The 16,456-nt window shown below is 27.4% G+C and overlaps 1 protein-coding gene across 1 annotated transcript; it reads right to left on the bottom strand.

The window, feature by feature from the left end:
• Positions 1 to 10,462: 10,462 nt before the first annotated feature.
• LOC109789233 (amino acid transporter AVT1I) lies at positions 10,463 to 15,596 on the bottom strand. The gene is made up of 3 exons (XM_020348141.3): positions 15,467 to 15,596; positions 11,349 to 11,956; positions 10,463 to 11,237 (listed from the first exon to the last, which is right to left on the bottom strand). The coding sequence occupies exons 1-3, from the start codon at positions 15,564 to 15,566 to the stop codon at positions 10,725 to 10,727; spliced, it is 1,221 nt and encodes a 406-aa protein (XP_020203730.1). The 5' UTR covers positions 15,567 to 15,596; the 3' UTR covers positions 10,463 to 10,724.
• Between the last annotated feature and the right edge of the window lie 860 nt (positions 15,597 to 16,456).

The raw sequence follows: 16,456 nt of genomic DNA, 5'->3' as shown, positions 1-16,456 counted from the left end.
TTATTTGTTATACTAATTATTAGAGAGATACTAATATATTTTATTTTTTTTAGCATATTTTGATTATATATTATGATTTTTTTTAATTGAGAGGTTTTACGGATAAGAAAGTTTTTAGATAAGAAAAATAAAATTTTTGAACTTATTTTAATAGAATAGATATTATCTTATGCATTTATATGTAAGAGTTTTAAATAATTAATTAAGTTATTTTATAATTATGAGTGTTATTTGATAAAATGAAATATTTTCTAGTTTAATTATTATAGATAATTATTTGAATTTCAATAAAGGAGTAACCAATAGTGGATTAACATGCTTAATGGGTTATGCATAGAGCTGTCAAAGTGGGCTCCAGCCCGTGGGTCAACCCGGCCCACCTTGAAAACAGGCCGGGCCGGGCCAAAAAAATGAAAAAATTTATGATGGGTCAAAAAATGTGACCCGGCCCACTTTCGACCCGGCCCACCCGGGTTGAACCCGTGGTGGGCCGGGCGGCCCACCTGACCCACTTACCAACCCATCCCCTAAACTCACTAACAATCCACTAACAACTCACTTAACTATTTATTATTATATATGCATTATTTTAATAAGATATCATTTTTTTATAGATAAAGATAAAATCAATGTTAAACAATATGAAATTACTATAAATTTATCTATCCAAACCTCTAATAAAATTTAATATTGATGAATAATCACTCTCATGAAAGATTTTTTATTTTTTGTTTTAATTTTTTAAAGTTGCACACTTATTAATTTAATTTTAATGTTGTATCCATGATACTTAGTTTAATAAATTTTACTTTAGATTAAATATTATTTTATATTGAAATTTATTTTAAATTATAATTTTTTTTAAAATCAAGTGGGTTGGTGGGCGGCCCGTTTAGCCCACCAACCTATGGTGGGCCGGGCCGGGCTAGAAAAATTTGCATAATATATTTGGTGGGCCGGGTCGGGTTGACCCACTTAAAATGTGGGTTGAGGTGGGCCGGGCCAAACGGGCCAGGCTGGCCCGTTTTGACAGCTCTAGTTATGCATGAGTTAGGAAGAATTAATGATATTAATTGATAAGTAGTCATGTTTATAATCAGTACAATGTCTGTAATTGTGAATCTATGAGTGTTTGTTGGTTCTTATGAGAACCCTAAGGATAGAGTAAAATGAATTAGTAAGTAATAATTAATCTTGGTATGAGAGAATATGTAATTAGGTTTAATTGTATAAATTTAGGCTTTAATTGTGAATTGGTGCAAGAATAAAGGTTTTAGAGGTCAAATTCGTGTTTCATACAGAGTTTCGAGTGGTTATAAAACTTTGTTCTGATAGCATAGTTGTGCTTACTATGAATTACACCTATGCTTAAGTAAGCACACATGTGCTAAATTTATGCACAGATGTGTATACTTTTAATGTTCAAATTGGCTTTTTGTGGTCTTCGCAAAAGTTGTAGTCCTATATATTAGTTTTCAAATATCATTGGAATCACCTAAAAATAAATTTTAGAACTCAAGTTATGATTAAATTAGTGAGTAGAGATGAAGTTGTTAGATTTAGGCTGACACACCACAATTTTGTAATTTTTAAAGATCATAGATGAGAAAATTAACTTTTGAAGTCAACGTAGAAGTTTCATATAATTGTCTTATCTTTCTAAAAAAATTAATATCAACTTAATTTATACCATGTAAATAGCTCTATATATCATGTTTGGACCACATGAGATCATAGAAGATTAACTTATGAAAATACAATTCACAAGTAGTGATAATGAATTATTTTACCCTTTATGTGTATGATCTTATTAATGATTTTACCATTTAAGTGTTTGATTCTAATTGAGGTACTTTAGTGGCATAGCATACGAGCAAGATTTATAATATTAATAGTGATATGAGAATGATTAAGTGAAGAGTTGAGTGAGTAGGTTAAGATTTGATCTTAAATATCAAGACTTGCTAATCGAGGTATATGTGATGGTGATATGATGTGCTTGTGTGAGTGATAATAATATGGTCTATTGTATATGGGCCATGTGATGGTCATGCAATGTGAAGTCTAAGTTTATCTTAGCGATGTAAAAGTTTGGGCAAAATTGTCTTGCCAGGATGTGATTATTGTGACTTGAGAATTGTGAATATGATTGATATGAACATACATTCAGTCTTGTGTGACATGCATCATGCATAACGTATTTTTTTATGGGTATAGTGCACAATACTAATAATGTTAATTTTTACTTAGAATTATTAACCATTTGTATTAACAAAATCAACTTTTCTCTAACTTTTAACAAGTTTAATCCTCCTTTTTTTATGATTTTTTGTAATTAATTGGATATTGGTTATTATCATTTAATTATACCACTAATTCCAAATTTTTTGTCTAACATATGGTCAGGAAGTTAGAGAAGCATGACAAGTGAGAGAAAGTGCTCGGAAGCAAGAAAGTAGAGAAGTTGAAGAGCAGGTAAGGCTTTCAGCGATGGGGGTCACTCTACCTATGCTTGGCACTATCCAGACAAAGAGCACCATACTCTTTAGTGTCGGGCACGATCTTGGTAAAGAGTCACTCAAACTTTAGAGTCAGGCATAGATCTACTTACGCCCGGTGCCACCTTGGCAGAGAGCCTTTATTTTGTGTCTTGATTCTTGCACCCAATGTCACTCAACTTGCATCGAGTGACATTTTTATGATGTGACAATTTTGGCTCACTTTTCCCTTTCCCTATGAGGGATGAAAGTCATTCTAGGAGCAAAATGCTTTTGGGACGAGTTGGAGGGCTCTTTGGGTGTTGCTAGGACTTGCTTAAAGATTTTCAATCCTCTCTTTGGCTCTCCATCTTCCACCATGCTTTTATTTTCTTTTTGTGCTCTTTATGACATTGAGGGGTTAAATCTATTTTGTTGGAGTTAGATGTAATTAACTAAACTCTCATGTAACTTCTATTGTTATATATATATATATATATATATATATATATATATATATATATATATATATATATATATATATATATATATATATACTTGTCTTTCCATTTTAATGTTAGTATTTTGTTTCTTCTCTTAATGCTTGTTGTGAAGTGATCAAGCATAGCTTGATATTTAATTCATTAGGCATTAAAAAATATCTTTTGTAATCTTGCACTGAAACAAAATACCTAATGGATAGCTTGTACCTAGGGATAAAACTTAACTCATTAGTTGTTTTAAACCCTTGTTATAAATGCAAGTTTTTTTATTAAATAATCAAGGGATTAATGCTTAATAAAGGAACTTAGGCTTTCTCTTCTAAGAAATTAGGGTTTGAGTAAACTAGTGGGTTGACATTAACATTAAATATGAAGGAAGATTGTGCGATTACATGCATAAGAGTGAGGTTTGATGAAATCTAATCCCAACATTCACATTTCATACCATTTTTGAATATAAACTGCCTTTTAACTATTCAATAAAATGTCAAAAAAAGTTTTAATTTCTCCTGCATAATTTTACTACTTTTACAAACCAACACTTAAATTATGGAAATATTCTTTTGTTTAAATTAGTTGTAAATTGTATTGATTGTTGTGTATTACACAAGTCCTTGGGAAAAACAATAAAATACTTTCTACTAGCTACTTGTGCAATTGGTATGCTTGCCAAAATCGCTTAATAAATACACTACTAGGAAAGGTCCCCATGTGCAAAAGCTTGAGGCCTCATGACCTTGAGAACAATTGGGTTTAGGAGCCCAAGTCTCCCCTGCTTGTGTATAGTGGGTGAAACTTGTGCGACACAATTGTCCCGATGTGTCGCTAGTATATCTCCTCCTAGTGTAGAGTGATATGAGGGTTATGACTCAACATGATCTCGTAGGTTTGAGTCGAGACATGTGATTTTACTAATTCCACATGCATATAGTTTAGGGGATTCTTATCGATTGCATGAGCATATCATCCTCATTGATTGTGAATTATGAATTGGTGACTTATGATATGTATAGTATAGACTTTGTTGCATCTTGTGGATTAATTATGAATTTATGTATGTTCTATAATTATATCTTAATCAATTGTTAACTATGAATGCAAATATTGTTAAATGTAAGGGATAATTATTGTTTTCATGCACTCTGTGTGATTATTGTTGTTTATTTGTGTGTGGCTACCCAACCAGAGCTTACATCGATAGTCGGAGTGAGATGATTCTTACTCCCATTTTCTTTTGCTGTTGTATTGGTTTTTGTTTGCAAATGAGCTTAGTTATGATAATGATGTGTTTGGAGGCAAGGTTAGACCTTGTACTGGAAGTATTTGATAGGATGTGACATCAAAGTAGAAATTAGGAATCCATATTTTCAATTAATTGTCTTAAATTTGTTGGTTCAATAAGTATTCATTTTAATTCTTATTTTGTTATAATTACTTTCTCAACAATTTTACTTGATGTTTAGTCTTGATTTGAATACTTTTTACCCACGAGGTTTTATGTATTTAGTAGAATTATTTGTAAAGTTCTTTTGATAAATTTGAATTAATATGCTATGATAGTATGTAGGATAGAGGGTCTCACATCAAGCGCCACCATCTACCATCCACAGTCAAAACCATTATCTACTCCAACTGTATTTTTCTCATCCAATATCCCTTTTTCCCATTTCCTTATATGCTTTCTTTCTCTCCCTTCTCTCTTCTCTCCCTCAGGCTAAAGAAATCACCACGATAGCATCATCACCCTCTACTCTCTTCTCACTTCTTCCTCCCCCTGTGACACTCATTCTACCCTAACACATGTAATATAAAAATATAAAGAAATAGTTTCCCTACTCGGGTAAAATGGTTCACAATTAAAATACTTCCAATATACAAATAATTTAAAACAAATATTTATAAAATATAAGTTCATAAATTTAACTAATAAAGAAATATAAAATCTAAATACAATAAAATGAATAATCTAAAATCCTTTGCCCCGATGTCACACTATCAGAGCAATCCGTTGATGATTATTTTTTATTAATAATTTGTTAAAAATAATAAAATTAATTTATAAGTAATAATGATAAATAAAAACTAAATTAGATAATTTTTTTTAAAAGTATATAAAATTTAGTTACTAATTTTAATTTAATATATATTTACACAAATTTTAAATATGATTTATTGATTTAACTATAATATTTATTTTTATATATAATTTATTATAAATTTTAATTATATATAATAAAAATGTAACTTGTGAAATACACATACTAAAATATTAGTATCTTTTAATTTACATAAAAATTATAATATTATATTATATTGTTATTTGTGAAATATACTATAATGAAAGGGATCCAAAAATTGTATAAGAATGAGATTATATAGTTGAGGATGACTTAAAGGAATTAATTTGTACTATTTATACTAATGAGATGCATCTACTCTTTGGTAGCCTTAAAAACTTCATAGTTAAGTGTGCTTGACATGGAGTAATTTAGGAATGGGTGACCTTTTGGGAAGTTTTTCAGAAAAATGTGCGAGTGACGACAAGGCACACTGGAAAAGTCTTGTGTTGATTTGTGAGGTTTGTGGGGTCAATCTTTGATCCTAAAAGCAGCCAAATATCTCAAAAAGGGTTACCCATAGAGGGTTCTGACTAGCGAGGAGTTGCATGAAGTGTCGTGGAGTGGAGTTGTTGAAAGGTCAGATATGAGGGATGTTGCACTAAATAAGAGTGTTATTTAATATAATTTTGAAATGATTTTTTAAAAATATTACAACAATACCCACGGATAAAATCCGTGGGTAATTCTGTCAGAAAGTTACCCGTGAATTAAATCCATCAGTAAATGTTTCAAACGAGCAATTTACCGACGGATTATTGTCCGTCTATTTTTTGGATTACCCATGAATTTTAGTCGTTTGTAATTTTGAAATTTCTTGTAGTGTTTACATTCCTTCGAGCCGGGTCAACCCAACTCATTACCCTTCCCGACTTATTTCTCCTTTTTTTTCAAAATAATTTAACAAAATAAATATAAATAATAATATAAAAATATTTTTTCTTTAATAATAATAATTAAATATTTCTAACTCCAAAATATAAAAAAAAAATATATAATATTAATAATAATAATATTTTCTAAAAAAAACAAGGTGTTACGCTCTCTCTCACTCTTTCTCTTCCTCACAATCACTATTAATGTCAACATTGCATGCATTGCAAGCCCCACCATATGCATTGCACACCCATTTTCCTCCTGAATTCTCTTTTAAATTTTACCTATAATAAGGTTTTGATCTTTCTTTATCATTTTACATTGTTGCATCGACAATGGAATGTGCAAGTCATGGTATTTGGGTTATTTCGTGTTGCAGGCTTTGATACTTTTTTTGCAGTGTTGCAGGCTTTGATACTTTTTTTTTTGCAGCATTTCTAGGGGTTTAATTCCACTAGAAAATTTGTATTAGTACTAAACCACCAAAAATATTGAAAACATACCTCTTTAATGACTCCACTTATAATGAAAGGACTAAAACACAATTTTATTTAGAGATTATGACCGAGCAAGAAAACAGAAACAATTTTTTTTATGGACTAACACCGGTCAAATGTCTTTTTGAGACATAAAAAATAGAACACAATATAAAATGAGAGATCAAAAACTTTATTAACCAAAATAAATATTTATCTTGTACAATACACTTATTAAAATATTAGAGTAATGTTATATCATTAATAGAAAAATGTCATTTTTTTTACAAATTTTTCTATAAAAAAATATTTTCAAAAATATTTTGAGAATTTTCTTGCAATAATAATTTTACAAAATTTTTTAACGAATTTATTTGCAAAAATAATTTACAGATATTTTTTACCAATTTTTTTATGAAAAATAATTTACAAGAAATTTTTGCAAAATTTGCTACAATTTTAATGATCATAAAAAAAATTCAACGGTAAAAATATTCCTACAAAATCTCTTATGAAAAAATTCGTAGGAAACTTTTCTGTGAATTTTTTTTTTGTAGGAAAATTTTGTGCGAATTTTTTTGCAAGAAATTTCGCAGAAAAATTTCTTGTGAATTTTAAAATTCGCAAAAACATATTATCCACAAAAGTATTACCTACAAATAAAATTTTCCAGAAAAATTTATAGGAATAACGTTTCCAGAAAAGTTTAAACAACGTTCCCAGAAAAGTTTGAACAACATTATTTTTGTGTTTGTCTCTTTCTATCATTAATAAATATCTCAATGATATGATAGAGAGAGATAAACACAAAAATAATGTTATATAAGTTATTGTATAATTTTTGTTGTAAAGTAACATTACTGAAATAACTAATTGGAGCTAAACGTTAATATACTGATAGAGAGTAAAAATACATGTGAGATTTAATTTGAAATATTAATATTTTGTCAACAATAAATAATAACATAGTAGTAAATTGAATAGCGGTGAGCACCAATCTAGTCCAATGATCCAATCAATTCAATCTATTACAAACTAAAGAAATCAATCGGATTGGTTTGGACTAATTAAAATCTAATTAGTTTGGTTCGAATCTTGAATTTTGATTTTTAGAAAGCTAACCAAATTGACCCATCTGATTAATTTAATATTTATTACTATTATTAATAATATTATATTAGATTTATTTTAAATTATTAAATTTCGGTTACTAGTAAAAGATAAAGAAGAGATAAGTGACTTATTCAATCAATTTTTTTGTTTGGAACCAACCCATTCATTTAGTATCAAAGAGGACAAAAATGAAACTCAAGGTTTTTGTGCCTCATTTTGAGTGTCTCTCGTGGGTGAAAGTTGAGTATCGATTACATATTATAATTTTTGTGGTGTTTGGTTGTAAGTTGTAACACTTGAGATATTTTGTTCAATTTGTAATGTTAAGGATGACATGATAGATTTGTAGATTGTGATGTTGGACATATTTAAGTTTTGATTTAATGATGTTTAGTACTTTTTAAGTTTGTAACTTTTAATGTTTTAAGTAGTACTTTGTGATGTTGATAAACATGCTTATCATATTTAATATTTTATCACTTGAAGACATGAAAATATTTTTTGAAGTTGTCTAATATGATATTTTTTATTTTTGCAGATAAATCTAACAAGCCAATCCGATCTAACTTGAATATGATTAGTTTGGAATAATTCAAATAAGGGAGTGAAAAATAAAAATAAAATTGGATCAATCCAATCCAATTAAATTTGATCGAATCTATGCTTCAAATCTAATTTGTGCCCACCCTATAAAGTATAATTGAATAAAAATGATATTTCTTATTAAAATTTTAAACCTATATTATTTACCTAATGTAATAAAATATATCATTTCTAATGAAATTTTAGTTTTTATTACATTCTAAAATACTTATATATATATATATAAGGAGATATCCATTTTATTATTTAGTCTTAGACCAATAACATGTTAGGATAGTTGAGTCATATTCTTATGCGATGTTTTGTGTTAATTAATTAGATGATCATTTGAAGTTTTACTGTTGGAGATTGATGTAGTTGTTCTACTCCTATAATTCTCCTAATTCTAATTCAATTAAATGTTTTTATTTAGTTAATCATTTTTACTTTATATTTAATGTTTGTTGTGGTCTAATCAACCATTACATATTTTCTAATTTTATTTGAGGTTGGGGAACCCTTTGAGAGTTACAATCTAGGTAAAATGCTAATAACACTTATTATTAGGAATAAGATAAGCCTTATTAGTCGATCTTTAGGCCACTGACCTTAATGCGGGATGCTTAATAAAAATTATCAAGGAATTAGGATTTCTCGTAGGCAACTTAGAATTTATCGCCTACAAAATTAGGGTTTAAATATATTTGAGGACTATTGAATTAACTATCTAATTTATGAAATTAAATAAAAATTTGGGAGTGTTTACATGAAAAGGTTAGTAAAATCAATCTCTGATTGTTTTATTATCTAAATTTAAATTCTTCATCAATTTGTTGCATGCTTTTTTACTTTCATAATTTTATAATTTTTATGCATTACTTTAAACAATTTTAAATCTCTTTACTTCATCAATTTAGTATTGAAAATTATTACTCATGGTCCATGTGAATTCAATAACTTGGACTTGTATCAAATTTATTACCAAATTTATTACTTATGATAATTGGTATACAATAATTTTGACTTTTGTCCAATTTGCTACTTACGATAATTGATATATTTGTCAAATGCATAACATACTTGAACTTTGATAGAGCCATCAATTTTTTTGAAGATGCTTCGATCATTAGCAATATGATTACTGCATCCGCTATTCAAATACCATATTCCTTTTGTCTCATTGTTCGAATATTGGCTATGATAAAAAAAAACATGTTGCTTACTGTCATGCTATTTGGTGAAATTTGCTTCTTACTTGTTTTTATTTTGATACTTTTTTCTCCACAAATCCAAATTTCTTGAAGTGCTAATATTGAAGTTTTCCACGATGTTAACAATTTTTTTAATTCAAGTGACTTGTCCTTTTATATATACCACATAGAGGACATTTTTCTTGATTAGTCTTAGAGAAATTTTTAGAATTTTCTTTATTTCTAGAAATTTTTATACTATTTTTATTTCCTCCATATTCTTTATTCTGAGACCATAACTTAAGCTTTGATAGAAAAACATTTTCAACAAAGTCTTCTTCACACTTTTTCAATCTTTACTTCAGTTTCAAGAGAGCTCATTAGTTGTGTCATTGATAAGATAAACAAATATTTGGTTTGTTCAATTGCATTCACAATTGCATAATATGTTTGGGGAGTAAAATTTAGAATTTTCTCAACAATTTTTTTATCGAAAATATTTTTTTCCATATGCTCTAATTTGACTAATTCTGGAATAATAGTTTTTATGATTTCAGACTATTTCATTTTTATTATTTTAAACTCACATTTTAAAGATTAAAGTTTAACATTATACCTCCTCTTGAGTGTGTTCCAAACTTCCTTTACACTTATTACATCCATTATTCTTGAAGCAATTGTGTTCATAACTGTTTGTTGAAGAATAAATAATGTCGTAGAATCTTTCTGCTTATTTTTCTTCAACTCCTTCTTTTAAATTGTAGTAAATGCTGATGTGTTTTTTTGGGGATAATGAACTTGTCTGGTATAATATTCCATAAATCTTGAGAGCAAGAAAATGTTCCAAAAGTCAAAATTTTCTCTAGTGAAGATAGGAACTAGGATAGATGATCATTGATGGGAAGTGGCCATAAGAAAATTATTTTAGAAATAGTATGAAATATAATTAACTTTTTCGGAAGTAGTTAGGAGATATATCTATGTCCAGTAGACAATCGAATGTAATTCTAATACCACTAATAGAATTTAAAACAGTGTAATTGTGAAATATTAAAGGATAGAGGACACGAATTTGTAAGAAAAGTAAATATTGCTTTAAGCTTTATAATTGATAGGCAATAGTAGATGTAGAAATAAAAGGGATAGTTGATTGGAGGAGTATAGCTTAATTTATAATGAGCCACAAGTGGCCTATTTATAGGATTCTAAAGTCGGTGAATTGTTTTACCATGCTTATAGAGTTTTCTAGGCATTAATTTCTAGATTTATCTAATTATCACATTTCAGATCACTATTCCAACTTTTACTAAAGGTTTACAGGAGTATTTTTCATATATTCTAGAAATTTACATCAACGTCTAATAGAAGCTTTTAGCACACACCCTCGTGCCTATAGATGATTCACTATGTTCTTCATTGAGAGATAGGTACCCAGTATTCCAATAAATGTACCTATGATAAGAATTACAATGATGACAATAAACTCCCACCCAAATTGTCTAGCAGCTTTGTTTATCTTTAGGTAGCAGATACAGGGGAACAACAATGAGATTGCCACACTAAAAGATGCACCAATAAACGCCATAATGTATCCAAAAAAGGGCATGAATAGGGCCATAAGCACAGTGCCAACCACCAAAGTTGTTCTTATCAAAATGGAAATAGGTTTTTTCTTGCAGAAAAGCCATTTGTTCTCGATAACATCTGCTATTGGGATGATTAGAAGACAATACTTAGTAAAAGGATTGATCACTGTGGAAATAATTGCTATTTTAGTACTTATCTTCTTTGAAGGTAGATTTAAGGTTATATTAGACATCAAATAATCTCCAAACATTGTGTAGCCTACAATAGCAATGAATCCATAGGTAATAGTTGCTGCCACAAAACAAACCATCAAAACCTGCAAATGGCAACCAATATGAGTGTTACTATTTATTTTTACAAAAATATTGAAGATAGGAGTGAGAAAAAAGTAAGTATTTTAATTTCACTAAATATAAGAACAACTTACCTTAGAAAATTCACTTTTATCCTTCATAGAACTACAGTGTGCAGGCATGACTGCATGTGCACAGAAACAGAAGGCAAAAAGGCTCACAGAAGTAGGCAATCCCTCCCAATTCACTAAATGGCCTCTTTCATGAAACCCCACACCATCAACTTCACCCACCCACACAACACAAGCAATTAAAACAATAGAAGCTACCACCCCACTAAAAGAAACATAGGCCAAAGCTCCCATGCTTTTCAACCATGTTGTTGGAAGTACCCCCACAGCAGCTAACATGACAAAAGCCTTTCTACCTTGAATTTTCAGACTACCTAAGTTGAAGTTCTTGTTTGGAAACAACTTTTGCAGACCGTCACCTTCCAATATCAGAAGCTCAACTGCAACTAAAAATAGGTTGACGTAGATGATTGTAGCTATTACTGCTCTTCCTTTGTATCCAAAAGCAATCTCACCTAAGTCAGGGTAGCATTTGATTATTGGATGCTTGTTCATGCATCTCTCTAGAAGTAATGCCGTGTACCAGCATATCAGTGCAAAAATGGGGAGCAAAATAAAACTGAACCACCCTCCTTGAGAAACTGCATATGGCATTGAGAGTATCCCAATACCTAAAGAACAATATAATCTTATTATAATCTAAATGAACAGTGTTTGAATTTTTAGGCTAATCATAATAAATTGAATTAAAATAATTTATTAACCTATTTATTTCTATTAAAATTTCATATGAAAAAAAAATTAATTTATCCGATTTATTTGAAGAAAAAAATTATTAAATTTATTTATTGACAATTTTTGATAGATAAATATTCAATCTATTCATCGAAATAATGTTTTAAAATTAAATAATTTTTACTTTTATATTTCTTTTTACAAATTATTACGTTTTTATATAATTTTCCAAAATTCATAAAATATTTTTTATATAAAAGTAATTTTTTAAAATCTCAATTCAATAAATATTTAATAACATAATTAAATATATTTTAAAAAAATTAATTATTTAATCACTAACCATTCATAAAATTAAATTAATGAATTGAATATTTAATTTATTATTTATTTTTATTATAATAGATAAATTCAATAGATTTATTTATAGATATTAAATGATAGATAAATGAAGTCATTTATTATTCCTATATAGTTTCCTTAAGTATATATATATATATATATATATATATATATATATATATATATATATATATATATATATATATATATATATATATAGGGGAATGCTAATATACTCCTATTTATTTTTTAGTTGGAGTATGTTGTAACTTATACCAAAATTTTAAGACAAAAAAATCACTCATTTCTTTTGATTTGGTTAATTTGTATAAAGGATATTCTAATAATTTAATTTAATTTTAAATAGAAATAAAATATTTTCTCTTTCTTATTAACTTCATTCTCTAAGTCATTTCTTTCTCTTATTAAATTTTTCTCTAATTCATTTCTCTTTCCTATTAAATTCTTTCTCTAACTTATTTATCTATCTCCTTTTAAATTCCTTTTTTAACTCATTTCTCTCTCATCTCTCATGATGTCTCCCCTCTATCTCTGAATAAATAAAAAATTAATTAATAAAAAAAGAAATGAATTGGAGAATGAGGTTAATGAGAAAGAGAAAATATTTTATTTTCTTTTAAAATTAAATTAATTTACTATAATATCCTTTGTACAAATTAACCAAATTAAAATAAATGAGTAGTTTTCTTATTCATAAAATTAAATTAATGAATTGAATATTTAATTTATTATTTATTTTTATTATAATAGATAAATTTAATAGATTTGTTTATAGATATCAAATAAACGATAGATAAATGAAGTCATTTATTATTCTTTTCTAGTTTTCTTAAGTATGTGTTTGTGTGAGAGGAGAAATCCTTTTACTTAGTAAGTCTACCTAATCTTACTTTGTTCAATAACTCATATTCTACATCAAATTTTAACGATCCAACTGTTCAATTTAAAGTTTTTAATGCATAGATCAAATCTGCAAATTTTAAGAAAATTTGAAAATTATTTGATACTTCATTTCATTAATTTAAATTCACGGATAATCATAAAATTATTTTATACATTGATTCGAATTAAATAAAACGAAGTATCAAATGATTTTCAAACTTGCTAAATTGTGAATTTTGTAAATTCAACCGTTAGATTGAAAGTTTATATCACTTTATATGTGTATATAATATTGAACGACAACTTGAAAGTAATCAAAGTGTTCATATTTTAGTGTATTTTGAAATGAATATATACGTCAATTTTGTTTTATAAAAATGAAATATCAAATCATCTTAGATTAATATAAAATTTTGTATATATGATCTAAGAGATATGAACTTTCAATTTAACGGTTGAATTTACAAAATTCACAATTAATATAAAATTATTGAACGGTATAATACTTAGTAAAAATTACACCGGTGTAATTATAACCCCATATATATATATATATATATATATGACTATGAGGAGGGTTCAAACGACACCGGTGTAACTTTTACTAAGTGTTACACCGCTCAATAACTTTATATTAAATGTGAATTTTGAAAATTCAACCGTTAGATTGAAAGTTCATATCTCTTAGATCATATATATCATATTAGATTAATATAAAATTTGATATATATGACCTAAGAAATATAAACTTTCAATTTAACGGTTCGATTTTCAAAATTCACATTTAATATAAAGTTAATGAGCGGTGTAACATTATAAAAGTTACACCGGTGTCGTTTGAACCCTCCTATATATATATATATATTACTGAATTTTCTTGCGCTTTGAATTCTGGAATTTTAATTACTTACACATAGAGGCTATTTGCTATTTAGTAACCAAAAATTTGCGGAAAGGGAAAATAGGATAAAACTCAAATTATAGTGACATCAAAAAGTAGTTGAATTTGAACTAGAATAATAAGACATGCGATTTTCCCCTGACAATCTAATGATTATTTTTGATGAATTCTGACAAAAAAATTTGTTAGTCATCTTTACTATTTTTAACAAGTTAAAATAGAATATAAAAATAGGATTTGTATTCCAGACCTATTAGAAAATCTTGTTATATTAATTTTTGAAGTTGAGAAAATGTGAATTGTTTACCAAAATGAATATCGACAATCACACTAGTCTAATTAATATATATATATATATATATATAAAATATATATATATATATATATATAATATATATATATATTTATATATATATGAGTTAATCACTTATATATTGTCAGTGTAAAGTTTTTTTATATTGAAAACCAATTATATCTTTTAATTGTACTATATCATTATAAATACATTTATTTTTAATAGTGACATGACATAGTTAAAAGATATAATTAGTTGTTAGTGTAAAAGAATTTTACATTTAATGTATAGGTGATTAATTATATATATATATATATATATATATATATATATATATATATATATATATATATATATATATATATATATATATATATATGAAAAAAGTGCGACGAGTGATAATACTAAATTATTGATATATTTAAAAACAGTGATATTAAATACTTCCTATACTCATAATAAGTGTCGTCGTTCAAAAATAATTAGTAAATAGATAGAAGAGAATGATAATTTTATAAAATAATCTTTTATTTGAAATAATGTAATATAATTACCATTTTCAGAGAATATATATTATGATGAATATAAATGAGAAAAAAAATATTAAATTAATAAAATATTTATTTTAGGATTTATTTTTTCTTCAAATATAACACTTATCATAAAATAGAAACATATTTGACATTAGTTTTAGAGACTTGAATATTAATTTTAGAGACTTATTTAACATTATGCTAGTTTCAAGAACTAACGTGACAACAGTCAATACTTTCAAGTACCAAAACCATTATTTACTAGGCACTTTTATCTCAAATGTTTTGTAAATTAGCACAGCAGAAACGCAGAATTACCATGTCATTAGAAAATATTTCGAAAGCTGATATGGCATGAAATGTTGTAATATTTTGTTCCACTTTGTATGCATCACTTACTGCTATAGCATAGTTTGATAAATATAGGATGAAATATATGCAATTTAAAAAAGAGAGAGATAGAATCAAAGACCTGCCAAGGTGTTGATCACATTGAGACAAGTTCTGAAGAAGGTGGTTCCTTCAGTGTTTTGGCTTGAATTTGAAACTTGGGGTTGGCTTTGGCTCTCCATAGTCTTCTTAGTACACAAATTTGGTTGTCCACTCAAGACATTATATATATATATATATAATGAAATCAGAGTGTTCATCAATAAATTATTAGGCGATTTAAAAGTATCAAATATTTAATATATAAAAAGAAATTAATAACACTTAATTAGGTATCATTTAAAGACTAATTAAGAATCATGAGTACGTAATGATTTTTTGAATTCTTCAAAGTATTCCCAATGGTGACTAGACATGCACTCAAGTCTACGACACACGAAACAGTAACTGTTCATGACAAAGATAGTGGCTTAGGTGATTAGATTAGCACCATTTCGATTAATGTATTATTATTTTACGGTCATGGGTTTGCGTTTTGTTTGATAACGTGACTCGCTGGTCTTCTTTCTTACCGAGCTGAATATTCCACAACTACCCTTGACTCAGTGCGAAGAAACAAATTGCTGTTACTAGCCCATTTTGTTCACGGAAGAAATTTCAAGTCGTCGATACGTCGTTTGCGCGCATTTTCTACGTTGACGAGGACTAATGTCTTCTTTCTTGCGTCGTGGAGAAACGTCGTGCATCTATTCAAGTTTTTATTTCTAACGCAATGATTGTTTATCCTTCTTTATTTCTACGTTAGAATTGACAAATTTGCATTGAAAGTTGCAAAAATATTTATGCAACTTTAATTCAAATAATGCCTTTGTGATCATCACGGTATAACCTAAAGTGTATTGATAAATGTTATATTTAGAAAAGAAAAAGAAGTGTAAAATAATATATTATATATATATATATATATATATATATATCAAATAGTGAGATAGAAGAAAAATAATAATAATAATAATAATGATTATTATTATTATTATATATCATACCTTTAGTAAAAAAAATTTATCAATCA

This window comes from Cajanus cajan, chromosome 3, assembly GCF_000230855.2.
Source record: "Cajanus cajan strain Asha chromosome 3, NIPB_CcT2T_4, whole genome shotgun sequence".
NCBI lineage: Eukaryota > Viridiplantae > Streptophyta > Magnoliopsida > Fabales > Fabaceae > Cajanus > Cajanus cajan.
Note: the sequence above shows the minus strand (reverse complement) of the source record. Positions and strands in the feature narration are given on the sequence as shown.

Bases quoted from the DNA above. Each gene is read 5' to 3' on its own strand.
- LOC109789233 (XM_020348141.3), bottom strand. From the start codon at position 15,566: ATGGAGAGCCAAAGCCAACCCCAAGTTTCAAATTCAAGCCAAAACACT. The intron at 11,957-15,466 runs GTCTTTGATTCT...ATTGTTCTTTAG, and splicing joins TGTGATCAACACCTTGGCAG to GTATTGGGATACTCTCAATG. The intron at 11,238-11,348 runs GTAAGTTGTTCT...TGCCATTTGCAG, and splicing joins ATAAAAGTGAATTTTCTAAG to GTTTTGATGGTTTGTTTTGT.